The sequence below is a fragment of the Amia ocellicauda genome, chromosome 13, assembly GCF_036373705.1.
Source record: "Amia ocellicauda isolate fAmiCal2 chromosome 13, fAmiCal2.hap1, whole genome shotgun sequence".
In the NCBI taxonomy this organism is placed as follows: Eukaryota; Metazoa; Chordata; class Actinopteri; order Amiiformes; family Amiidae; genus Amia; species Amia ocellicauda.
Window position 1 is genome coordinate 17,673,291 of NC_089862.1, and position 27,761 is coordinate 17,701,051.

Genomic DNA, 27,761 nt, shown 5'->3' on the forward strand with positions numbered 1-27,761 from the left:
AGGTACTGAACACACACATGCAGAATTCACTTAAATAACTATGAAGTCAGGGTGTGGTGGGGTAGGCCGGGCAGGCTGCCAGATCAGAGCAGCAGTCCTACCTTGATGCCCTCCTGATGGCAGTGTAGCTGTAGGGCACTGCCACTGTTTTCAGAAAAGGCCCCTATATGGAGATTAAATGCTGGAGACCTGCGCTCCCGTTCCTGTGAACAAAATATGTACAAATGAACGTACTGCTTATTGAAAATTGTAAAATGGAAAATGCACTGCTTAAGCTCAATTGCTTATGCTAACGTGAAGTTTTTATGCCGTCACCAACAAACTTTAATGGTTTGGGGAAATAAAGGAAAAGGATGCGAACGCGAGGAAAAGCCCAATGACTTCCGAACAAGATGCCTATCGGTACCCGTGACCCACGTCCCCCCAGACTCCAAAAAGGACTTCCTTTGCATTACAGATCTACAGAAGGTAAGACTTTCCCCACCCCATCATTTATGACAGGGATGCTATATTACTTTGGAGAAATGCAGTGTGAATGGAACACAATTGAACTATTGAAACCTCTTTGAAAAGGATTAGCTTAAAACATAACTAAATAACTGAATAGTAAACAGGTCCTGAAGAGGATGCATCTTTAAACTGAATCACAAGGGAAGTATTGCGAGCCAGGAACCAAAACAGTCGTATGGAGTTGATGTTTTAGGTGGGGGGGTAAGATAATAAGCGTAACATGAATATGTAAATAGATCTAGGAGGTACTTACATGACTTTAAAAACATGCGAGGGATCTGTTGAAATTAACCAAGTGAACCAAGGGGATGGGTGGCAAACCAACTGAATGGAGTAAAATGTGTGAAATGAAAAAAGGTTGCAAATTATAGTGGGTTTAGAAAAGAAAAATGTGGGGATCTGCATGGCTAGGATGACTTGCATGAATTGCATCTATAAAGACATTAATTGGTCTATGAGCAGCCTCATTTTCAGTTTACTCCCATGGTAGAGGAAGAAATTCTTTCTAGGTCAAATGTTGTATATATTATTTACAGGTCATTATAACCTCAATTCTGAACATGGAAAGTAGAATTGGCATTTAGAAGGACATTCACTAGGTATGTGATGGTAAGCATATTCATGTTCAACTAAAGCTTAATATAAAATCTTATTACATAAAATGAAAAACTTGGTATTGTGAAATCCACTTATACTGTACCAAACAAATCATAAACAAATACAAACTTCAATAACAATGACCTGCTGCAGAAATTAAAATCATACCATTTATCACTAAATTTGCCGAATACAGAAACCTTATTTCTGGTACGTATTGGAGTTCATGATACAGACATGCATTTCATTGTTTGCATATACAATGAAAACAATGCAGGGAAGGGAATTTAAAATGAATGGTGATGTGGTTACATTGATTCATAAAACATTTTTTATTAAAGGAAACGTACAGTATATAATTTACATCTTTCTTTAAAAAAAAAAATAGTACTTTTACATTATCACAGGATTAAAATGGATAACAAGCACATTAAGGCAGTGCAAAACATACACCAATTAAAACAAAACCGAACATAGGAAAAGGTAGTCACATGTACCCCTAAACCTTACATACATCCATGTCTTATTGAATGTACGCTCTGCGTTTTGACTCATAAACAATTTCTCCTCCAGCAGACAGTTTCGAGATTGAGTCTCTTACTTCAAGCTCTAGAACTCTGAACTCTAATAGTTCATTCTGATCCTTCGCATCCTGCATTTCAGTCTTAAGACGGCTCTCATTCAGCTCCAGTCTGGAGATCTGAAAAGGATTTAAGAAATATAAAACATGTAAAATTGTGTGGAGGAGAGTGTAGTGACTTCACTTAAAGATGTTAACATTGTCACAGTTGAGCAGACACCAGGTATTTCTAAAATGTGGTCCTCAGGGATTACAGCATTGCATAAAATACACTTAACTCAGCAGCAGCTTAAAGAGTGATACATTGGTCTGACTGAACAATAATAAGGTAGTTCAAAGCTCAGATGCATTGAATACCAAATGACCCTGCAGCACTTTCACACAGAAAATGTCATGTTGGGGAAACCCATTTTTTTTTAATTTTTTTATTAAAAATAAAGTCCTGAAAATGAGGCGAGTTATCTGGACTACAATACAAACTGAACTGTGTATGCATGCATGCATGCATCTGCCGTTTGTAAATACAAATCCAATTCACTTGCATAGGAATAAAGACCCTTTATTTAAATTTAAACCCTGTTTGTGTTGAGCCAGTCTGGGTATTTGTACCTTCTCTAAGAGCTCCTGGTTGGTTCTGATGAGGTATTGTTTTTCCTCCACCCATTTGGAGTCCTGTGTTCAAAATGCAAGAAGTGGTCATTAGAATTTCAGCCAAGGCAAAAGCTTCCGGCGAGAATGATCATGCAGACTGGACACTTAAACCAGTAACAGCAGCTCAAACTGAGCATAAAATTGGTCAGGAAATTTGACTCCCGATCCCCACCAATGCAGATTTAGTGCTTAAGCACAATGCATGCATTGATGATTGTTGGGAATGTCAATAAACACAAAAACAAGTGATAGAATATAAGAAAACAAAATAAATGGCATTGTAACTTTTATTGGACTGAAATGCAATTGCATAGGAAACCCCCTCCCAACTACAAGCAGACCACCGCATGAAGAACTTGCATAATCACAAAACATGCATGAAAGACTTCCTGCACCCCATAAGCAAGAAACAAGGAAAAGTCAAATGCACACAAACTGAAAAATGAACACAGAACAGACAAGACCAAAGCCACACCATTGGGTGCAAATGACAAAATGACAGATCAATGTGATACAAATACAGAGCTCAGATGGTTTATTTCACAGAAGTAAAATGGGAAGTACAGAACAATGCGAGTACACATTTAATTGACTTTTTTTCCCCCATTACTTTTAGAAATATGAATCTGCTTTGAATTGTGTTAACTTTGTAGCTTTTTGTGGATCTCAAAATATAAAATGCTAGAGATACTATACAGGTAAAAGCTAACAAGAAAAACACCTGGAATTTGGAAAGTTAAAATCGTAAATATTTGTCAATACAGACATCATATTCAGAAGTTAAAATCTATGAAAATTGAAAACACCATAGATTGCAACACCAGTCAGTTCAGTTGCAGGTGCCTTGTGAATGTTAACAGTTGCTTTCACACTGGCACACCTTTTCAGGAGAGTCTTACACTCCTTTAATATGAAACTAATATTTTGAAATTTCACACCTGCCAAAAGCAGCAAAACATGGGTATTTAATGACCTCTAGGGAAGGGAATTATTCTCTTCAAATGACCTAGATGTGAAAGGCCTTTAAATGGTTGGGCAATTAGTGTTTGACAATTTGCCAATCCCATTACGCCTATTATCCTGCAACAAATTTAAAAAAAAAATCTGTAGAGATTTATTGTTCACCTTACAATAAAGTACTGAATAAAAACTACTATGACAGTTGAACACAAGATTAAAATGGGTTTCTTTAAGTACTACATTGGTAGTGTGTACAGCATAGTTCACCTAATTTGTGAAATACATTAAAATACACGTTACAAAATCAGCAGCATAAACCATAGACATGATGTTGCTTTGTTCTTTAAAGAACACAGGTAAGACCAGCTTAATTTCTTTAGATTGATAAAGTTTAAGCAATGTTTAAACTGATAAAAATAAAAATTAAAAGGACCGAAAAAAACGTTTCATTCTGTAAAATGGAAGGGCAAACAAGAGTGATATCACTATCACTTAGTGGGATGATGGAAGATGTCCAGAAAATAAAAAGCAAAGCTAACAGCAGTAAGGATAGTGCAGAACAAGGCAATGGAAATCCTAGCCAGCAGTTTATTGTCAGATCCTTTTACCTGCCCCCTCTCGGCAAGAGATTTCTCAAGATCCTCAATTTTTCCCTGGCATCTTATTAGATCTGCCTGCAGCTGCTCCCGAGTCTGTAAACACAGTGAGCCAATTAGCTTCTCTTTGCACAAATGAAGGATTAGACACCTTTTCCCCAAAGTAGAAAGAAGGGAAATGCATAGCACACATGGCAAAATTGATTCATAAAAGCACAAAGCGGTACATAACCATTACATGTGCAGACATGCATTACAGCAGGACCCCCTATTGAAAATAATGTAATTGAAAGTCTTCCATGAGTTCAAGATAAAAGCTTTCTGTACAGCAGGTGTAAAATAAATGGAAAGTTACCACAACAATTCTAAAAGTACCCAAGGTGACATTTACAGGCCTGTACTGCAGGATGTTATGTGAAGACTGGGGATATTGTTGACTATACAGGGGTGTTTGGGGGTTGCGATGCAGTTAATTGTATCTTGTAAAAATTACAACTTTACTGGTGTAGCAATTTGCATGGACCTCCTGTCCCTCACGCTTACCCGGGCCTCTCGCTCTGCATCCAGAGTCCCTCCAACCTGCTCCTGTAGCAGCGCGTAGGCCCTCTGCAGAGCCTGGTACTCCCGCGTCAGCTGCCTGAAGCGCAGCTCCGACTCCTCTCGGGAAATGCCCTGGGAAGAAGCCACATCACCACACTGAGAAACACGCACCGCTGGGACACTTTTAGAGTCTTGCCAATGTGGCAGATTTCGATTTTGGGTCAGGAATTACTTCGCCTCTATAGCAAATTGTGTTCACTTCATTTACACACACATGTAGAAAACAAAATAAGCAATGTCTCAAGAATTGAAACTCCATCACAAGAAAACATGAGCACATTTACAGGAGGAATCACTTACTTCTTCCAAGTCTTCTTCAGGAGTAGCTGGCGTCCTGTCGGTGCGGTCTGTGTTGTAGGATGTTATAGAGGAAGTCTCCGAATCGATGGACTCTTCATCAAATCCAAAATATGTCTCCACAACATGCCTCTGAAAACAAACATAATGGAAATTAATAATTACATTACACTGAAAATTGTCCGATTCCCACTAAACACATACTACAAGTTGTATTGTTGGCTCCTTAAAACACAATTCATATATAAAAAAATATATATACACACATCTGATTGTTTCATATGAATAGGCCAATACAGCACAAAATTCACTACCAATTGATAAGTGAATAGTACTAAGCGATAGATATATATTAGATATAAAAAAATAAAAAAAATCTACTTCCGTTGGTGCAGAGCTTGCACAAGTCCTTCAACAGGATTTTCACATAAGTTATTATGCATTTGGTAGTCTTAACACCCCAACTCACTCCCCAAGAATTTAAAACATTTCCATTCAGGGTGAACAGCTCTCACTTTTGTGATTGGTCTTTGAACAGGATATTCTACATTAGGAGTCCACTGTGTTTTGTTGCTAGGTCACCTATTTACCAGACTAAAAAAAAAAAAAAAATCTCCCTTAACAACAAAAGTAACTGTGGTTGCACTCAGTGATCAGTCTAAAAAAGGACCAGCAACATTAGGATTAATTATGCAAGCAGTACATTGTTAAAAACATTTCAATTTAAGAGAGACCTTATTTAAGATTTGTGTGTTTTTAGGCTACTTATGAATACATCTTTGGACTTGCCAAACGTATATACAAAACAAATACTAGGATGTCCTGCTTTCGTGACATTTGTTGAGGATCCGATTCTTAAAACTGTAGATTAAAAGTAATTTCTAAAAGAATGAAGGTATCCTAAACTAAGCAAAACATTAAGCAAATCATTCATACATGACCCTTATCATAATGCAAGAACTGAATTATTGATTATACCCAATATCAATACAAATTTACAGGAGACTTAATGCCAGAAAGTTCCAAATTAAGGTTTAAAAAATTGAACAAACCTGTCTTTATTACCAGGACTCGCAATAATTGGCTTCAAAACAACTAATCTATTCAGAAGTTATGGATGAAAAAATGTACCTTAAAGTGTGATGAGAGGAGAACCATTTATACCACACTTGACAGACGGTCTCATAAGTACAGTGGATCTACATACACTGCCATCTTTACAATGGCCAATTCATGGAATACTGTAGAAGAGGAATTACAATCAACTTAATGTTTTTACTATTTAGTACTCAATGTACTACTGGTTTGCTTCTCTCAGAAACCAATTAGCCTACCACTGAGAGACAACGAAGCTCTAATGGATTCATTTGTAAACTTATGTTCTTATTTGAATTCGCCAATAACAAAATTAATTACCGTAACATTAGGTAAGGGATAAACAAGAATAAAAATCACAAGTGTAGGTAAAACTTAAATATAAAACTGCAGGTTTAGAAATGTTCATATATACTGTACAAACCAGGAGGATTCCATTTCACAGGAATTGGAGAGACTAAAATAAATCTAAAATGCTATTTAAAACCCAAAATTACTCACCGAATTTTAAATGTTTTTCCAAATACTAATGAAATCTTACCTTCATGTTTATAGGTCATTTCTTGACAGCCAGAAAAGTATAAGCAAACGAGAGCACACAAACAGATGAATGACGAGAAATACAAGATAAGCAGCAAATACTCCATTGTCACGTTTTAAGGGAAAACTGGTATCCTTGATTCAGTCCTTTTCACAGAGTCCTTGATGCCAACAAAATAATGGCATCAGTACACATTTGTTAGAAGTTTGCTATTAAAGATTTATATTTCTAATACATTAAGAAGAATCCACGTATTTGTAAAATGTCATCCAACAGTCTAAATTAGAGCAATAGAACTGAAAGCATCAATTAATTGGGAGGGGGAATGAAGTCTCAAGATGCTGTTAAAAGCACAAATTAAAACCAATTGTTTTCTTCAAGTCAGGCGTGATCTTGAAACAACCAAGAAGACTGACAGGCTTGATATGTGAAGCTCTTCAAAATGCAGGGATGTGCATATGATAAAGCCGACTCCTTGAGTCTATGCTCCACCCCTTCTGTGCGCATCTCTTCTATAGACCTGTCATAGTTGTCTCCGTATTCACCTCCCTATTCCCCAGCACCCCATTTCCCCAACGTGATGCTGTTGGGAGGGCTGTGCAAACCTGGCAACACCTACATTACTGCATTTCACAACAAATACCCATCGTTTTTAACCACTCATGAATACAGGCTTAAATAACATTGCTAACAGACTGTGGGAGATTACAATGACATGATTGCCATTACCTAGAAGGACATACATTTACGATTGTTGAAGAAATGCCACTATCTAGAAGAAAACAAATAATTTATACTGATGTTTATAATGCTTCCATAAGACATTACGGAATTAAATGTAACACTTTATATGGGTTTGGATATACAAGTAATCTGCACACCTACCTAGGTTCAAGCATCTTGATAACCCCTTTAGCTTTCTTTGAATCCTAGCTTTAGTGTGATATTAAAACCAAATTGTACCACTTTAGCAGCCGTTGCCTTTATTTGAGCCCCGTATTCCTTGTAATGAGGATAGTGAACGCTTAACAGGACTGTGTACATGCATATTGAAAAACTTACAGTACAAATTTAACACCAAATACAATGGCTTCTTGCAAACTTAACTGCTGTAGATTTCAGTGTCACTGGATCTCGATGCAGATAAAATGGAGCTGCGTCACACTGTACCAACGGGCACGTCTCATTTGCTTCTTGTTGGGCTACGATATTTACTGAACTGCACACGTTTCAAATTCATTATGTAGTATACCAATGGAACAATGATTAACAAGGCTGAATGAGTTAAATATATTGACTACACTATATGGTCATACAAACTAAAAAAATGTACACATCTATACAACTATTTCAAAAGCTACATTTGGGAAAAAAAAAAAGTACAGGTTTGCTGCATTTTAAAAATTGACAGATTTAAATACATTAAAGTACATTTGTATTAGAAAAGCACATAATCACTATGTAGATACATCGGTTTAAAAATAGATACATGTACTTTAAATGTATTTAAAATAGAAAATTACATTTACTACACAGAGAAATGCATTTATTTTAAATCACCAATATCCTGTGTAATATTTTAGTAAAGTAGGTCTGAGTATTTTATGAGTGTTGTACATAACATGCATTGAAAGTACAATTATTGTGTTAAAAATCTCAGAGGAACTGGGGGGAAATTACATTGATTAAACATAGTGTTTTTTGTTTAGTTAATTATCAAGGACAGTTTATCAGAACAGATTTTAAATCACTTCACCAGCCGAGTGCGTGTGCTCAGAGAAGGAATAAAATGTAATGTTTCTGCTGTGCAAAACAGGTTCCTAACAGCAGGAATCAGCCCTACCACACCCTTGAGTACAATTAGAGGCAGACCTGCATCCTGGCAAGAAAGCAGACAGTTGCTAAGAGACTACACTGACGGAGCAAAACTACAGCATCCCCACTGTGGTGAAAACCTGAACAGGCACTTATTCCCCAAAGCCAACTAAATAAGTACCAGTTGATTCCAAGTCTCATTTTGAAAGCTAAAATCGTGGATTTCTAAAATTAAAGATTTAACAATGGTAGAATTGCAAAGCGTATTCCTTTCAATACAGCTCCATCAAAGTCCCAATTTTCAGTCTTCAATTTTGTTAACCTACAGCATGATTTTTAAAATGGCCAAGATAAGATGCTTGCAATGTCATTTCTAAAGTTTGAATAATTAAATGATCTTATTGCATTTATATTTAAAAAACTAATACACTATTTGAATATGAACACTTAAAGGCAAGTTTATTAAAACCTGAAATGAGACTTTAGAAAAAAAAATAAACCTTTAAAATCACCAACAGCTCGGGCAGCCTCTCTCAGTGAGGCTGGGGTGGTGTTACATCTCTGCTATAATCCAGTGTCATAGAAACCATAATTTAATCTTCCAATTATGTAGACTAAGACACGTTTGTTAAATAGTGACCTATTAGTATGTGGAAAAAAATGGAAACAAATTACCATCTGAACATCTAGGACAGTGATTACTGAATGTTTACAAAAAAAAAAAAAAAAAAAAAAAATGCTGCTGCAAAGGTCAGGTTTGACCTCAGTGAATCAAACTAATTTCACAGAGGTTCTCTTTATATGAATCAGGGTAGAAAGTCAACACCAAAACAGTGGTTAGGAGTTACTTAAATCATATACATTCAATATTTATAATAAAATAAAAATGTAAATTGGTTTGGTTAAATTTAGACCAATTCCGAAACCCTTTCCACTTTTGAAATTCTTTTGCCCCAAGTTGCGAAAAAGGATTCTCAGAAACCAAACTCATGGATTTGCAAATGCTTTAAAATGTATAGAAAAGCATGATCACCTTGGATAAGAAGATAGATTTATTCAGTCCATCTGAGCACTACAGCTGCTCACATAGGCAGCAGGGAAAATTGTTTCACTTTAGAGGTTCTTTACTTGGGCCTATGTTCTCTTCCTCAAATAAGGAACATTTAAGTTTTTAGCTTTTAATGTGTGTAGCAAACATCCATAAAATGTAGACTTGCTGAAAGTACTTAGCTGTATAAGCAGGAAGACAGGCAACACCTAAAAGACAATTAATTGGTCCCATTTTAAATCAGTAGCAATCCAGGCACCCAGCATTTCTACAGCACTTTTGGTACCATCACTGATAGCAAAAAACAAAGAAATCACTACGATCCAGACACTTCATATTTATGCAACAAACAGGACATTCATTTTAGATTGACAGCACATTGAAGGAGCACTGCGATTATTTATATAACCAAGTAAATCAAAACTATCCGAGAAATCTGAATCATGTACAACTGTGAAACATGGGCTGCATTAGATATTGTTTCATAGTAGTATTATGTGGGGATGAGATGCAGCCGATTGCCCGCAACCAACCAATGGGTTACAACATTCAGCACAAACCATTTATGGTATCTTATTGTTTTTTTATAGGAAGATTTATAAATGTCTAAAAGACTACATTTGCTATATGTTGCTACCGGTTACATTATTCAGTTAGCTCACAATCCAGTACAATCCACCTGCAGCATCCTAACATACTATTACAAGGCATAATGGGTTCCTACAACCACCCACCATGCATGTATATGAATGGTCATTAATAGAAAACAAAACATTTGCTAACCAACATCCACTGAAGGAGGGCCTGACTGCTGGAAATTAAGGTAGCCCTAAATTAGTTTAGCTTTTTCCTTCAAGTAAAAGCACTGCTTTTCAATACCATGACATTTACAAAAGGAGCTTAAGACAGCAGTCAATTCTATATTGCCTAGGCAAGAGTTTTGAATTGTTTACAAAAGTCTTTACATTTTGTTTGAATGCATTTAAATCTGTCTAACAGACAGTGGATTTAGTATGAATGCGTCAGTAAGTACATTTCCATCATTCTTACCTTTGGGAGCTTGATGCTTTTCCTTTTGTTTTTTTTAGATATTCTCAATCGGTCTCGTTCCTACAAAGGGTAAAATGCATTGAAACATGTATTAGCTGGATTGTGAATTATGACAAATCACAGTTGAACTTGCGATTAAAAAAAAAAAAAAAAAAAAAAAACAGGACAAACACCGATTTAACAGTATCAATATAATCAAAACCTATATTCATGTTATTATAACGATCAAAACCCACACCACAATGCAACAGTAAACAAAATCAATAGTATTTGGATTAATGTCTGTTGCCTTATCTAGTAGGTAAAATGTATGCTTCTTACTGAAACCATTATTCTGCGTAACTCTAATCAGTTTGAGGGATGACAGCGCACAAGGGTGTGACTGGCTGTATATCCCACATTTCATTAATAATGTGCTGCATTTCCTGCATGTTTTCCAAAGTGTGGTTTCTGCTTAGATTGCCTAATCAAAGGGTAATGAGGTGCAGGGTACCAAGGCTGAAAGCATACATCAGTACAAATGAAATGCACCAAAAGTAAAAAGCACATTATTAAAACTCCAAATTGCCCTGATGAAGGTCTTTCGGAGCCAGTAATTGGCCACTGCATATTTTACATTTAATGGGTTTTCTGAAGTGTAACTGGTTACAACTGACTCCTTGAAGACTACTTAAATGAGAAAAATGCTTAGGGAAGAGTCTACTGTAATGTACATATGCTTGAGCTGTGCCAAAGTAATTTGCATGCACACTTCCTCACAATTTCTTGAGATTCTTTAAAGCAGTCAGGAGCACCATCTGAAGCATTACAATTACAGAAGTACCTTCCTCTGCCTTTAGACATGCTGCTTCCCTTTCTAACCTTCAACCAAGACTTAAATCTATATTAAGTTCAACCTTTATGCAAACATATCCAAAAGAATAACATGCAAGCATACTATTGACTATTCTTTAAAACATTTAAGAAAAACAGCATCAAGACCAGGACTTTGCATTCATGTACATAAAATGTCAGTAACAACAGCATTTTTCAGCATTCTGAAGAAATTATACAGGCTGTTTATCAAGCAACACTGGTATCCAAGGCTAGAAAAAGCCGCCCTGCTGGTGGCCACGGACCTCCTCCCACAGGATGCAAGGCCAATTATCAGACTGAGGGCTACAGAGGCGGGTGCTGCAGCCGGGTTGAGCTCATGTTTGCTTACCAATGTCAAGTCGTCAATCATGCTTTGTTGCTCCGCCACTTGTAGCTTGAGGAACTCTATCTCCTGTTCTTCATGTGTGTGACTAAGATCGTTGAGGGAACTGGGTCTCTTCAGAACAGTCTGAGTCTGGGAATGGATTTTTTCCTTCTAGAACAGGAGAGGAGGTTGTTGTTGCTTATAAATATGTAGAACATGTGGAGGAGGATATCTGCTAGCACATGACCATTTAACTGAATTTACTTTTCAAATTTTGAAACCTTTCTAATCAGTTTAAACACTGAACAGCCTTTCATTTTCAACAATTTCACACTTGAATTTCCTAAAACCTTCCACAAGAGGTCCTATTTTTCCTTTCGATCATCTAGTGATCATTAAGACTTCCCTTATACATGCCAAAACAACAACAGCCTGGTTCTTTGAAAAAAAAAAACTGGTTAGGGGAAAATAAAATAAAAAAATTGCACCTTTCAAATATCAGCAATAATATAATATGGATGCAGGCGTATTTTAATACTCTAGAGAAGAGAAAGCATCTCCTTCAGCAGGATTTCATACTGAATAACCCCCAAACTGCAACCACGTGTAGAATATGGTTTTAGGTTTAATTTAAATCAATGGTATTATGATGAAATATTAAGAAATTAAGACAAATATAAAGTAAATTGTTATAGTATACACTACTGTTTGGGGTCACTTAGAAATGTCCTTGTTTTCCATGAAAAACACTGACAAGGTTAGAAATAATGATTTATAAGTGAAATAATTGTGTCCTTCAAACTTTGCCTTCGTCAAAGAATCCTCCATTTGCAGCAATTTCAGCCTTGCAGACCTTTGTCATTCTAGTTCTAGAGATTTCACCCCATGCTTCCTGAAGCACCTCCCACAAGTTGGATTGGCTTGATGGGCACTTCTTACGTACCATACGGTCAAGCTGCTCCCACAACAGCTCAATAGGGTTGAGATCCGGTGACTGCGCTGCCCACTCCATTTTAGACCGAATACCAGCTGACTGCTTCTTCCCTAAATAGTTCTTGCATAGTTTGGAGCTGTGCTTTGGGTCATTGTCCTGTTGTAGGAGGAAACTGGCTCCGGCATGGCGTTGCAAAATGGAGCGATACCCTTCCTTCCTCAAGATCCCTTTTACCCTGTACAAATCTCCCACTTTACCACCACCAAAGCACCCCCAGACCATCACATCGCCTCCACCATGCTTGACAGATGGCGTCAAGCACTCCTCCAGCATCTTTTCATTGGTCTGCGTCTCACGAATGTCCTTCTTTGCGATCCGAACACCTCAAACTTAGATTAATCCGTTTTCCAATCTTCCTGTCCAGTGTCTGTGTTCTTTTGCCCATCTTATTTTTATTGGCCAGTCTGAGATATGGCTTTTCAGAATCAGAAGAAAGTTGTTTCTGGCCATTTTGAGCCTATAAATCGAACCCAACCGAACTGCTGATGCTCCAGATACTCAACTCGTCTAAAGGCCAGATTTATTGCTGCTTTAATTAGCACAACAGTTTTCAGCTGTGCTAACAATTGCAAAAGGGTTTTCTAATGATCAATTAGCCGTTTAAAATGATAAACTAGGATTAGCAAGCACAACGTGCCATTGGAAAACGGGACTGATGGTTGCTGATAATTGGCCTCTGCACGCCTATGTAGATATTCCATTACAAATCAGCTACAATAGCTATTTACAACATTAAAAATGACTACACTTTCTGATCAATTTGAGGTTATTTTAATGGATAGAAAATGTGATTTTCTTTTGAAATCATGGACATTCCTAAGTGACCCCACACTTTTGAACGGCAGTGTATATTTAATGAAAATGTAATTGAATTACTACATGAATTACTTTATAATTCGCTTCTTTCAGCAAATTTGCCCATTTTCACATACTACTGGAAATTTGCAATTCAATTGACAAAATAATTCTTGCACTTTTAAAAGCAAACCTACTTTTACTGGTTATACATCAAGGCAGGTTTCATGTTACGGACACTGTATATAAAACATGAAAAGGACCCACATGATTAAACACTCACTTCTCCTGCTCTACTTTGGGGGAGGGTTATTAAAAGGCCTTTTAATGCCTTTAAAGGGTTATCCAATGGACAGAAGGCAGTCACCCCTCAGTGCTGTGCTGCTGAAGATTCACGGACTCACCATCTCTGCATACTCCCTCGTCAGGTTCTTCAGCTTCTCCTCCATGCGCTGCAAGGACTGCAAGAGGTCCTCGTTCTTCTTGGACATCCTCTTGTTCTTCTCAAATAGGGGCTTCATCTGGCTCTCCGCCTCCCGGACTCGTTTCAGCTAAAACACATTGGGTTCAGAGTCATAGTACAAGAGTTCTTGCATATCTTTGTAAACTTATTCTGGTATCCCAGTGTTTAGGTTTTGTTTACAGTAATAACACTGCCCATTCAAATGCAAAAAAATAAAATAAATTGAGCCACTAAAAGAGAACAAGTGTTAGCATGTGGATTGATGGACAAATCTAGATTTATCCAGCTGTACTTCTGCAGTGTTCCCCAGGTTATTAACTAAAAACAAGTGAAAATGTGTTTTGATTTCTTTTTGGATTATGCTCTGCAAATTGGCTAAAATTTAAAGCACAGACAACTGTGGAACTTTATTTCTCAGGACTGTTTAATATTCTTCAGGTGAGTAACAAGTGATAAGTGATGGCTTATGCCGACGGATCAATCGTTAATCCATTTCAAAAGCGCTGCTGTATTCATAGCTGCATTTTTCACATCGACCAGCCAGGCCGTCTAAATCTCTGGATCTCCAGACAGGCCTCAAATCAATGACTCTTCCGATCTAATTAAACAGCCAGCGTGCTCTCTGTCGCTCACTATACCAGGGAGCCATATTATCAAAACACAGCCCCTGCCCCTGTCAACTTGAGTGAGGCCAGAAAAGCTGAGAACAAGTAGAGATTTACCCTGCTGCTGCATAGATCATTAAAGAGAAAATAATCCATAGCATGTATCCTGAAGGCAATGCCTAAAATTGCATACATTCACCATAGGCTAGACAGATTTTTTTTCCCCCAACACTTCTCACGTGTTAAAATGCTAGATCTGTAGTAGCAATTGTGTAATGGCAAGGGAGAGTTGGATGGTTTTAAATGTATATACACTTTAAAAGTTCATCACAAGCTCAATATGAAAAACTCATGTGTTCGCCTTTGAAGATCCATCATACACTCACCTAAAGGATTATTAGGAACACCATACTAATACTGTGTTTGACCCCCTTTCGCCTTCAGAACTGCCTTAATTCTACGTGGCATTGATTCAACAAGGTGCTGAAAGCATTCTTTAGAAATGTTGGCCCATATTGATAGGATAGCACCTTGCAGTTGATGGAGATTTGTGGGATGCACATCCAGGGCACGAAGCTCCCGTTCCACCACATCCCAAAGATGCTCTATTGGGTTGAGATCTGGTGACTGTGGGGGCCAGTTTAGTACAGTGAACTCATTGTCATGTTCAAGAAACCAATTTGAAATGATTCGACCTTTGTGACATGGTGCATTATCCTGCTGGAAGTAGCCATCAGAGGATGGGTACATGGTGGTCATAAAGGGATGGACATGGTCAGAAACAATGCTCAGGTAGGCTGTGGCATTTAAACGATGCCCAATTGGCACTAAGGGGCCTAAAGTGTGCCAAGAAAACATCCCCCACACCATTACACCACCACCACCAGCCTGCACAGTGGTAACAAGGCATGATGGATCAATGTTCTCATTCTGTTTACGCCAAATTCTGACTCTACCATCTGAATGTCTCAACAGAAATCGAGACTCATCAGACCAGGCAACATTTTTCCAGTCTTCAACTGTCCAATTTTGGTGAGCTTGTGCAAATTGTAGCCTCTTTTTCCTATTTGTAGTGGAGATGAGTGGTACCCGGTGGGGTCTTCTGCTGTTGTAGCCCATCCGTCTCAAGGTTGTACGTGTTGTGGCTTCACAAATGCTTTGCTGCATACCTCGGTTGTAACGAGTGGTTATTTCAGTCAAAGTTGCTCTTCGATCAGCTTGAATCAGTCGGCCCATTCTCCTCTGACCTCTAGCATCAACAAGGCATTTTCGCCCATAGGACTGCCGCATACTGGATGTTTTTCCCTTTTCACACCATTCTTTGTAAACCCTAGAAATGGTTGTGCGTGAAAATCCCAGTAACTGAGCAGATTGTGAAATACTCAGACCGGCCCGTCTGGCACCAACAACCATGCCACGCTCAAAATTGCTTAAATCACCTTTCTTTCCCATTCAGACATTCAGTTTGGAGTTCAGGAGATTGTCTTGACCAGGACCACAGCCCTAAATGCATTGAAGCAACTGCCATGTGATTGGTTGGTTAGATAATTGCATTAAATGAGAAATTGAACAGGTGTTCCTAATAATCCTTTAGGTGAGTGTATATGCCCAATGATTCTTTAAGTTTAATAATGCAATCAATTAACAAAATCAAATGGAAGAAAGTGGAACCAGTGGAAGATGTTCTATAATTTGGTTCAATCAGTTGTAAATCAATTTTTTCTTGGCTGAATCAATGCTAAGCAAAAAATATATTGTTTCACCTATAATTGCTTATTACATCAAACCTGATTTGTGGACTATTAATACTGGAAAAGCCGGAGGCCAAAGCATTTTTGTTAGCACTAACCGTGAATGCAGGAAATAAATATCTACAATGGTTAAATATTTAATTAAAACCCTTATTTTACTTAAAATATTCATTAACATGGGTTATAAACACTAAAAATGCAACCATTTGGGCTAGGTTGCATCTACATTCATTTGGTCTCACGTAATGATTAGGAAAATGCTAAATTCACAAAATCTCAGAACTTTAAAATTATATACATCGATTGTTAAGTATTGAACTGTTAAATAGCTTTAAAACCTTTTGGAGATGGGATTTTGTAAAAGTTAAGATTAAGCAAAAAGGTATAGTAATCATCCATTTTAAAACTGACATTTTACCAAGACTTGCACAGAAGACTTATGCAATGAAGGTCAGAGTGAAAGTTTTCAATTGCTGTAAATGTGCTCTGCTTTCCATTTCAACTTTCAAAACCATTTTTGCTTTACTGTTATATCCAGGTAAAGGTGTATAGTTTAAAGATTTATTCAACTATATGAATCACTGAAGATCAAATTAAAATGCAGGGTGTGAACACTACTAAACTACAGCTGTATGTAAAATCCACCAATACATAATGAAGGTCCAAAGTCTCTCCCTGGGTCCTCACAGCACTAGTTTAACTACACTGTTCAGATCAAGTGTTTTGTGCAGCTCTCCTCACGGGTCCAGGCCCGCAGGTCCACTCACTCACCAGCTCGTTCCTCTCGTCTGCCAGCAGTGTGTTCCTGTCCTCCAGCTTGCGGATCACAGCGTTGAGCTCAGCGATCTTCAGCTGGAAGCGCCGTACATCCCTCTCGTCCAGCTGCTGCTCCTACACAGGCAGGTACAGAAACCGCGTCAGGATACCAGCGATGTACTGGGCTCCGTCCAAAATCCCCATACAATGGATAGCATGATAGCAATGGTTTAGTAATCCATTTCTCATCTGCCATGAAACTCCGGCACAAAATGATGTGTTACTCATGTTCATTGCATTTTGGTCATCTCCACTGGTGGGAATATTTGCCTTTTGTAAAATGTATTCATTAGTCATGTGAATATTTTTTTTTAAATGCAGCAAATTGAACCATAAAAAAAGCATTTTCTTTTAACGAGGGAATAGGACTGACTGCACTTTTACAGCCCCCATTATAACACCGCATCTCCAAGCCCATCAAGCCCCAAACTACACTAAAAGGACACTCCAAGGTCAAACATGGGCCTCATACAATTTCCAGAAAAATTACACCATGCACAATTGTATCAGGCTTTTGGTTATTGAGATAGCAAAGGGCATACAAGTTAATGTGCTGGTTTATTGGAAAGCAGGTATTCGAGAAAAACAGCAGCTGCAGTAATGAAGAGGCTGTTTGGCTGGGGGTGCCCCAGCGCTCACCTGGCTCAAGAGGAAGTCTGTGGTGTCCCCCAGCGTGGGGGGGAGCTCCCTCTTGGGGCTCCCATGATGCCGTTCTGCCTCCTTCACCTGCACCAGCTGCTCATCCAGGGCCTCCTTCTGCAGCAACAGCTTCTGGGCATAGCCGGCCTGGACCCCGAGCTCCTTCTCCAGGGCCAGGACCACACGATCTTTGCCTTTGATCTCGTCCATCTGCAGAACAAAGGGGGCAACGGATGAAAATGGAAGACCGAAGTCGCATGCACTGCAAGAAGATCAGAACCCCGAGACAGGGTTTACAAAGCAGGGAATAGAGCTAGGAAAAATAATGAAGTGTCTGGTTAGATTTTTGGTTTAGCATCATGCAAAAGGTGAAGTACAATTACATTAATTTTAGGAAGAGCGGAACAGTGATCTGAACAGCATCAGTATATAGAGAATGTGCCTAAAGAAGGAATACTGACATTAATGAATGCAAGATAAAAGGCAGCACTGAGAGGAGAAACAAAAAAACAAAAACACAGGCTTTGAATTTTACAGTATTAAAAATGTATAGCATTTTTACAGAGGTGAGTTTAACTTTGTTTATAGAATCTGCGATTTAAATAAATGGCTTGCATACTTCAAAGTTTATTGCTGCTACGGTCTCCCATTTTGTTAGATTAAATAGTGAAGTTTATAACCCACTAGTCATATTTCACAGTAGAAAAAGCTGACATTCTAAATTTGAACTTGCAGAATGTGTGTTTGACACAAAGATTTAGATGTTAAAACCACAAACCAAAAAGTAACCATCAGTTTAATTAAAAGGCAGAAAATTGGAATCCTATGAATATACTCCGGGAATGTGAATGTGGTTCAGTAGAGGGAATTTTGGATAATCTAAAATCACTGATAATTGATCAAATTTAAAAATAAATGCATAAGTTACAAAAGCCAAATCAGTGATAAACTTGCAGATTGGCTTTTGCAATGAATGTGTTACTCCATTATGCTTATCAGTGTCTGTTTTGGAGTGTTATTCAAAACTTGAATTCCCATGTGCAATTTGGCACACTTCCTTTCATTAGCCCACAGCTTATAAACTAAGCACCGTTTCACAATGTTGGGGTTACAGAAGTAGCCCTCCGTCAACAACATGTCTAGAGAGCTGGCCAACAAAACAGTCTTATTGTAGTTAAAACTCCAATAAAAGCTACAGCATCAGAACAATCTTAGTATCAAAGGTTGTACAGAGTAAAGTAGGAGGGGAACCCAAACCACTTACCTCCAAATTTAAAATCGGGTACAAAGTCTACAAAATTGTATTCCAACGGATTCGCTTTGTGCTTCCTGTAGGCTTTTATTTAACTATTGTAATTAAGCTATAATTTGCCAGACTTATTTTACATTGGTATTTAAGAGTGGATTTGCTACTCCAGGTGAATGTGCAAAGCTGTAAATATTCCTTCACTTGGCTTTCAGTCCTGGTCACACTGTTCTCTCTCTATTTTGAGTAACAAAGCTGCTCCGTTTCCTGTCCATGAAGGGAAACCTTGCAAACCCATGACACAGGACTCCATTTAGGCAAATCCACTTATTTTCCAAAAACCTGTGCATATCCTTCACCTGGATCCTTTAAGACAAATCCCTCTTCAGGTTATTCGATTCGATCAATCTTACTGGTGAACAATATGTTCGTAACAAATGTGCTTTGCTGGCGCATGACACATTGCAAACATTTTAGTTCAGGAATTTAGAGTAATAGGTTTCATATTTGCAGAGGAAAAAAATCCCTGCAGTAGGCCACTAGAAGCAAAAAAGGTTTGTTAAATGTCCCAAAGCTGTGGGACAGGAATAAAAATGACACTAGGAGCACATCTTGAAATGTACAGAAAATTACCTCCAATGCCTAGAAGACAGTCCAACAGTCCATAACAACTCAAACTTGATTTCAGAGGTCAAGAGAGAAGTTTAGGACTAATTCAAAAGAAAACCAATGTTTGGATAAAGAACCAGAAACGGGGATGTGCACTCAAGTCATATCCACCAATGAAAGTGCAATATCCTTCGGTTTGCTGCCACCATTTACAGAATACAAATCTAACACAGGTGTCCATGACATTGTATGGACATCATATACACACATTTTGCATTGAGATTGGAGAAAACAGTACAGTGTTCCACCCCCGTGATAAACAACTCAAATTCTGAAGCATGAGCTGCTCTTGACATGATGGATGGTACTGGCTGCAGAAAAGATGTTACAGTTTAAGGTTACTTAAAACAAATATGTAGACATCTAAAATACACTTTAGATAGAAATCACTAAACACTGTCTGCAGTCTAAACAAATAATTGGCATTAGATTTCTGGAGAACATCCTATGCTATGCTGCCCTCTAGTGGCTTTATAGCCACTTTACACTGGCCTACTATTTAAATCTAGGAAAGAAATAGCCTTTAAAAGCAGTCCAGCCACATATGCTCTCCCAGACCCTGATCATTCTAAGGCTGTCTTTTAAATGGCTCTTTGTACAGCAAGTGCCCAGAAGACTGAGGGGCTGCTAATCTGAGCATTTATCTACAATGACTGGCCTCTCAGCACACAGCTGACAGGAGGAACTTGCTGGCAGAGACTAGGACTGCTTCCTTGCTGGAAGGTGACAATGAGCCGGCCAGCACCGTCCCTCAGCCAAGAGCAACTGCTGACTCACGAGAAGGTGCCCGACAGACTGGAAGGCCACAAGTCAAGGCCTCTTTTCCAAGGCCTGTCGCTCCTTCAGAAACGCTCACTGATCTTTATTAAGTATGAAAAGTGATGACAAGATGAACCATGAAGTTATAAATTGAAGTGGAATAGTACAAAATTTAAATCAGCCAAAAAGTGCTGCATTTTTGAATGTTTTCCTGTGTGTAGGTTGTGTGAGGATATTAGATGAAACAGACAGTGCTGCTTCTTCCAAAAAAACTATTCAATTGTACTCAATTGCCTACTCTTGGAGATCAAGTTTGAAAAGCTGCAATTGATTAATCACTTGTATTGGTTCCTTTAAAATTATGTTATGGGAGCAGTGAACTCCAAGACATACCTGGGCATTGCTTTACCCCCTCAGAGACGCAGGAATCACTTTTGCACTTATGTTGTAAGTCGCCCTGGATAAGGGCGTCTGCCATAATAATAATCACTCACCAGCCTACGGATGTCTCTCTCGCAGTCCCGCTTGATGCGGTTGACCTCATCCTGGTGTGTCTGATAGGCTGTCCTCAGGTCTGCGGCTTTGGACTTGTCCGCCTGCACGACGTTGGCCAGGGCCTCATCCACCTGCTTCTTGGCCGACTTGAGCTCCAGGACCTCTTGCTGCAGCTTGGTGCGCTCACAGTCAAAGGCGCGGCGGGCCTCCTCTCGGGCCTCCCCCAGCAGGGCGCTCTTCACCTTGTCGGCCGCCCCGTCGCGCAGCACGTTGACCAGTGACTGTAGGCGGTGCAGCTCGCTGTCTCGGATCTTGAAGACCCGGGCGAGTTCCTGCTCGTGCTGCTTGATCAGGCCCTCGCGCACGACCTGCAGCTCCTTCATCTTCTCCTCATGCAGCTTGGCCTTCAGATCAGTCACCAGGACAGTGTGCTTGTGCTGCTCCAGCTCCCGGGCCTTCTTTGCCTCCTGTAGCTTCTCACGCAGTTTACTGACCTGGGTTGAATAGAGTAAAAACTTAAAAAGATTGCCTCTTCCTCAACGGATTTAACAGCAGAGCCAGATGCTACCTTGTACAATTAACTCCGTTCAGAGTTATTATAATGCAAATCCTTTAAAGACTATTCTTGGACTTTTATTCCAACAGTTACAGAATAACCCAGTAGATCTTCAGTTTGGTCTTAATCTCTGCATTTACAAAAGAGTAAGACTCAACAGCTGGATAGCAAAAGCAGATGAGGTCTATAAGGGTGCAATGAGGATCTGGTAGAAAGACTGGTGAACACTAGCTGAACTATTTTTCCTCTGGAGAGAATAGTTTCAACCCAGCATCCAAATCAAAGGGACAATTATGCTGGACATGCAGAAAACTGAATACAAGCCATGTTCCTTACAGATCATATCAGCAAATCTGAAATTAACGGAGGAAGTAATTTTCAAAAGTAAATTAAATAAATTTAAGTAGTACAAGTCTATGGGGATTTATGGTCTTGTACTTACATGCATCTCTTTTTTTTTTTACAATGTAGTTAACTTAATATGAACCAGATGCAATTAGCATTTTGACAAATTAATAATGCATGAACTTAAGCAATTGTAAAGGTATGCTTTGTTACATATTTAAAAAGGTTTAATACTACATATGTGACCGTTTTGTAAATCTGAATACTGCACAAACGCATCGGATTCAAAGATCTGGATTTTTAAGATTTAAGATTTTTCTTGGGGGGAGGATGCCTTAATAAAACTAACTCTGTGTGAGTCAGGGTTAATGCAACAGGTTTATTCTCAAAATAGCTTCACAGGCACAACACTGAGCTTGATCTCACCCTATCCTCCTTCTACCACGCAGTAACCGGGGCACTCCTACACATATCCTGGCTCCCTGTGACCGCTACAATAGACATTTAAATATTTGATCACATTCGAATATCATTGTTTCATTTACTTAAGTCCTTCACAAATGTTTAAACAGGGATGTTTAATAAAGTATGTTTTATACCAATCAAAATGTACGAGTCCCTTCACAGAAATCTACCACAATCGGTAAGGTTTGACATTGACCAGTTAAGTCTCTGTTGACAAACCGGGTTCAATACATTTGTCAACTTCTATTGTGGACTGACCAGCTAGACAGGCCCTATACTGCTGAAAATCCCATGTAGGCTTAAGCATTACAGGGATGTAGACCTATTAAGTGTTTACAAAAGATACAAACAAAGGTCTTACTATGCACAATGTAAACCAATGGTTGAGTAGAAAACAGTTAAACTACCAAGAATTTCAAGGAGAAAAAAAATCTATATATTACAAGCTTTAAAAGCAGAAACTTAAAAGGGGTTAAGCATGGTGCCTATTAAACCAGATGGAGCAGTAGACTGTGCTGCTACATCTAAGTTAACCAGAAATAAAACGGTGTCAATAAAATGCCAAAGGCAAGTTTTGCTTGCAAGCAAGTATGATTCTAGAGGAGGGATCAAAAAAATTCTCCCCTCAACATATGGGTCAAATCGATTGGTCTATTCACGAGACCCAGAAAATAAAAAGACCTCACAGATCGACATGCAAGCAGGAATAGCATTTCCTCATGCAATCTTACCACTTATTTTTATGTACATAAGGCAAACAAGATAAAAAATGCCTGGAACATAGTGATCTATTGTGCACTAGCACTACAGGTAATCTGTACTCAAATGTAACAATTCAGCAGCTAAGGGTGTCATTTAAAGCATGCTTACTGATATTTAAATACAGCTTTACAGATCTGCTATTAAAATATTGCTTTTTGCGAAATTCAGCATTATAAAGCCCCATGTGAGCAAACTAACCAAATATTGATTTCTTTACTCTGTGTGGGTTGTAACAAAAACAGTCCATAAGACCAAACATTCATGACAATCTTCACTATTTGTTTTGGTAAGTCATTCCCATCTCAGAGCGTCTCAACTGGTAAAGGCCACTGATCACGGGTTTAAAACTTGTCATTATACCACAGCAAATCCCTTGAGGAGCCATCTCTACAGGACAGATTACCCCCTCTCTCCATATGTCAATGTAATGCAGACCATCATAGTATGGACAGGCCCACACTGACACAGGCTTGCTGATTGAGTATGCACCAGCTACAGAAAAGCCCATCAATAACTCAATAAATCAGCATGCTTCAAAAACAAACAAAAAAATACTGTCAGACTGAACAGCCAGTGAGCAACACTGCATCACAATGAAAGAGGAGCAATGGGTCATCACAAACTGACAGTTCACATACACACTGCTGCCTCCACAATGCATAAATACCCCCCCCCCACAGAAAATAAATTCACCTTAAAATTATGGAATAAATCATAGAAACCTTTGCTTTTACTCTTTTATAAGAACTGTTCCCTCACTGGAACCACAAAAACACCTGTAGAAAATAGTTACTTCTCACTAATGTAACTGATGGGAAATAAGTGACCAGGACAAATCCTGTTTCTTCAAAACTAAACTGCACAACACCAAAACTGTGATTGCAGTACCTTATGTGCATCATTATAATTAATGGTTGAAAAATATGAATAGAATGCCTCAGTCACATGAACTGTATTAGGCATCATTTTAAACTATCCTGTCAAAGTACGTTCAACAGCACGTGCAGAAAACATGAGCTCTGAAGAACATTTCCAAATGACTTCACCGAATTCTTTCCTACTAGATACCAGTAGTGACCGAGGAGTTTATTAAATGGGATACAACTACTTCGCAAACGGTTTGTGGAATGTTTATGACTTCTTGGAATTAAACATTGAGCAAAAGGACTATAGTTGTGTCTGAGCAATTTAAAATTTTGCCCTGCTTTGGAAACTAATATTCCTAAAAGATGTCCAAAGTATAGCAACAGGATGATTAAATAAATTATGCCTTTTAAGCCAAGTTTTAAATTGTGTACAGTGTTGCCTATACCAGGTACAGGTATACTCCATTTTAACAGATCAAGAGTTGACACAGCTGGATGTATGCCGGTAAATAACAAGGCTAACATTCCTAGCCAACAGCCTATGGAAAGACCCAAATACATCTGTGGGCATATTTGAACTATAGAACAGCTAAATATATCCACACAGCACACATCCACATCAGCCATTTCTTAAGCTTTTATTGATTTTCTGCAGCCAGATGGAATATTAGCATTTACAACCACACAGCTCTTGCTAAAATGGAAATCCTTCAGGCAGAAAAGAGCATGTACTCTGAATGAATATTATACCCTAGTGTTCTACAAAGACAAATTGGATAATAAAGTTATATAGCAATATCTAGGCTGTTTTCACCAATTAATACAATATTTTCTTTACTACCGCAATGAAAATACTGGCACCTTGACAAAAACAAAAGCAAAATGTTGTGGTCCTCCCATAGAAAATAAACCAGTTGTGTAGAAAGGTTAGGCCTACAACAAAATCAGTAGAAAAAGTTTAACAAACTAGAAACCTTCACTGGTGCAACAACTTGATTAAAAACCGATAACATTGAAATAGGACAGTTAGCATCACAAAAGATGCAGTATTTTCACTGCATTGATAACCAAGGAATAAGACTGTCCTGAACTTCCACAGTAGTATCACTCAGGAAAAGAAACGTACTTGGTTTACCACCATATTCAATGCAGAAGGCCAAATAGGGTAAATGCCGAATGGGAATGCCATGTCTTTTATAAACTATAAATGATCAACAGGCAATAAGTAATGTATTAAATGTGGAGAATGATGTACAAATTTTAAAAAATTAAATAAGATTCTAAATAATACTAAAATTGTTTTTCCAACCATCTAAGTCACAAGAGACTGAAGAATCTACATTTGATGAAAAGCATAACTACAAGAGCAGCTTACCAATTAAGCAACCTCACATTCTTCTGAGAAAGGTTCACTTTACAGTAAAGTGCCAAACATATTAAGCTTTAAAATAATTACATTTACAGGGCTGGGTATGAGTGTGCAGACTTTGGTTTCTGTTGTGCCATTGAATTAGTAGAATTATGAACTTGATGCATTTCAAATATTACTGGAGTTTTCAAAAGAGAAATAAGTCTAGCACATCCATGCTCCGAAAGAGTCCGCAGATTTCCATAAACATGACCATTTATCTCCTAGTTTAGGGAGAGCGATCAATCCAAAGCAAGCATCTAAAATACAGTAACGAAAAGGTATGTAGATCACATGCAATACATAAATGGTCTTAAAGAATTGGCACATGGTTATCTTCTTACACAAGTATCTTTACTGGCCTGATTGGCAAGAACAAAACATTTATATTTAAGGGGAAATACTACTGCAGATAAGCAACTGTACTGGCTATAAATAAATAAATGGGCATCAGCAACAGACCATGCACGCTTTCAGAGATGAATAATTAACATATGGCCTGCATTCTCCTTGGACTGGAGTGTTGAGAGGGAGAGGCTGTGCATACCTTGCTCTTTTCTTGCTGGAGCTCAATCTGAATATCTGTCAGTTTAGTCCTGAGTTCCTCATTAGCAGCCTGTAAGGCATCCATCAATGCCTCTGGCTTTTCACCCTTTCCACGGCTTTTCTTTGACATGTTCGTTGTTCTCAGTCCTTCAAAAGCCCAAAATCAAAGTAGTCCGTCAAAGAAACCCAGGTCTTGGCAAAGTGTACTTCACAGAGCTTTCAGCCATCATCAACTGCTTCTTTTCCGCCCTGCAAAAGAGAAATGGGACAGTCACAAACCACCATTAGATTAAAGAGATTACCGCTGCAAATTTCCCCAAGCAAGATAAATTGCAGTTCCAAGGATTGAAACCTTTTACTGTGTACATAAACAATTCAAGCACAAACTGGTGGCTTTCAATTTACAAGCATATTGGAGATGTAGACAAAGCCATTTTACATTTAAATTGATCTGTGAGGAGCAAAGCTAGACACCTTTCAACTTTTTGGGCTGAACACATGTATAACTACAAACCTTTGTAATCACGACTCCACTACATTCATCAACATCGCAGGCTTTTTTTGTTTACAGCTGTATACAGGTCAGACTCCGTGGAGTTTTCCTACCATCAGAGGTGCTAAATCGGTGTGACCTTGATTGCATGGACTGAAAACTAAAGACATGTATACTAGCACCAGATAAGTCTAAATCTCACACCACTGTACCTCCCATTCAATCCCCTGTCCCAATGAGACCTAAATCCAATGAAATAGTCGGGTACTCTGTGTTTAGAGATTCAATTGTTCATGAAGAACGAACTAATCCTAGTTGATCCAGCAGTCCATAAGATGTTCAATTAGAGCCGTGAATGATTTGCACATTGCCTCCATCTCAGAGACAGGTCCTAGATTGATTGTAGAAATAGGAGGAAAGGCTGGGGCTCATTTTAACAGGGATTTATGAACAGAGGGGCGGGGTCATCCAAGTTAATTTTGATATAATTAAAAGGACAAGCAGACATCCAGAAGCACAGACCAGTTTGGTAAGGATACATTTTTTTTTTTAAAAATCGGCATTGGCAGGAGAGAGCCAAAGCAAAAGCCATAGCAAAAGGGTAATACTACAAAACAAAATACAAAAGAACTCAGACAAAAGCTCAGCAACAGGACTACTTTCATCAAATCAATAACATATAGAACACCTGGTACACAATAGTATAAGCAAAACAGATCAATTTGATTTCATCATTTTAAATGTCCCCAATGGGTCTTGGTGTACACAATCTTCACGGAGGTAATTAGGAGACTTGTTTCACAGTTATGACACAGGAAATGCATTTAGGTAGTAATCTCTTGGCAATCAGATGCCATACAAAACAGTGAAAAAAAAATTAGAAATGCAACCATTACATTTAGTCCATCACATTGAAAATCCCATAGTACACAACAGTGGTCATGTCACAGAGGATATTCCTGGTGTCATTAACAAAGATGGATAGCTCATTAGATTGCATAGGGAGCTGTCATCATACACAAACCCTTAAATAATGATTGAATCAATACTTTCAAATCTACCGTTTTCCTCCAGTAAAGCAATTATTGATTCAAAGATCACCCCACAAGGAAATGCACTCTGTCCAACAGGTCATCCTGACAGGTCATTCTGGGATAAAACCCTAAAGAAATGTGTGAGAATAATATAACCTTGCCGAGAAGCTGAATTATTTTCACAGAGCCAACACTTTATATAGTTTATGCCTCTTCATTTCTTAAGTGATGCTTGTTTCATGGCAGTCAGACACTTGCATATGGTTTTAGAACACTTTCTGCAAGACTAGCAAATTGAACGTTGACTTCAAACTCCACAGCACTATAAAAGCATTTAAGAATTGAGCACTAATCACATTATAAACATCGGTTAGGCCCTCTTACTTACCAATTCAGAAGGTGCAACTCAAATGGCACCAACTGCAACAGATGCACCAATACCCATGGAGATCACACTGGAAAACAAAACTCCATGCACTGTCCGATGTCAGATGGAAAACACAAGTCAGCCCATTCACTGGATACCTTAGTTTT

The 27,761-nt window shown here is 38.4% G+C and overlaps 1 protein-coding gene across 1 annotated transcript in view; it reads right to left on the minus strand.

The window, feature by feature from the left end:
- Positions 1–27,761, minus strand: part of LOC136766530 (janus kinase and microtubule-interacting protein 1) — a 64,400-nt gene that overhangs the window by 9,360 nt on the left and 27,279 nt on the right. Inside the window, exons 2-14 of the mRNA XM_066720051.1 lie at positions 25,702–25,949; positions 20,752–21,246; positions 17,584–17,793; positions 16,900–17,019; positions 13,714–13,860; positions 11,545–11,691; positions 10,341–10,400; positions 4,795–4,923; positions 4,438–4,566; positions 3,907–3,990; positions 2,297–2,359; positions 1,709–1,807; positions 102–203 (exon numbers count right to left, since the gene is read on the minus strand). Coding sequence (XP_066576148.1) covers positions 102–203; positions 1,709–1,807; positions 2,297–2,359; positions 3,907–3,990; positions 4,438–4,566; positions 4,795–4,923; positions 10,341–10,400; positions 11,545–11,691; positions 13,714–13,860; positions 16,900–17,019; positions 17,584–17,793; positions 20,752–21,246; positions 25,702–25,830 — 1,914 coding nt within the window. The 5' untranslated portion in view covers positions 25,831–25,949. The remainder of the gene's footprint in view (positions 1–101; positions 204–1,708; positions 1,808–2,296; positions 2,360–3,906; positions 3,991–4,437; positions 4,567–4,794; positions 4,924–10,340; positions 10,401–11,544; positions 11,692–13,713; positions 13,861–16,899; positions 17,020–17,583; positions 17,794–20,751; positions 21,247–25,701; positions 25,950–27,761) is intronic.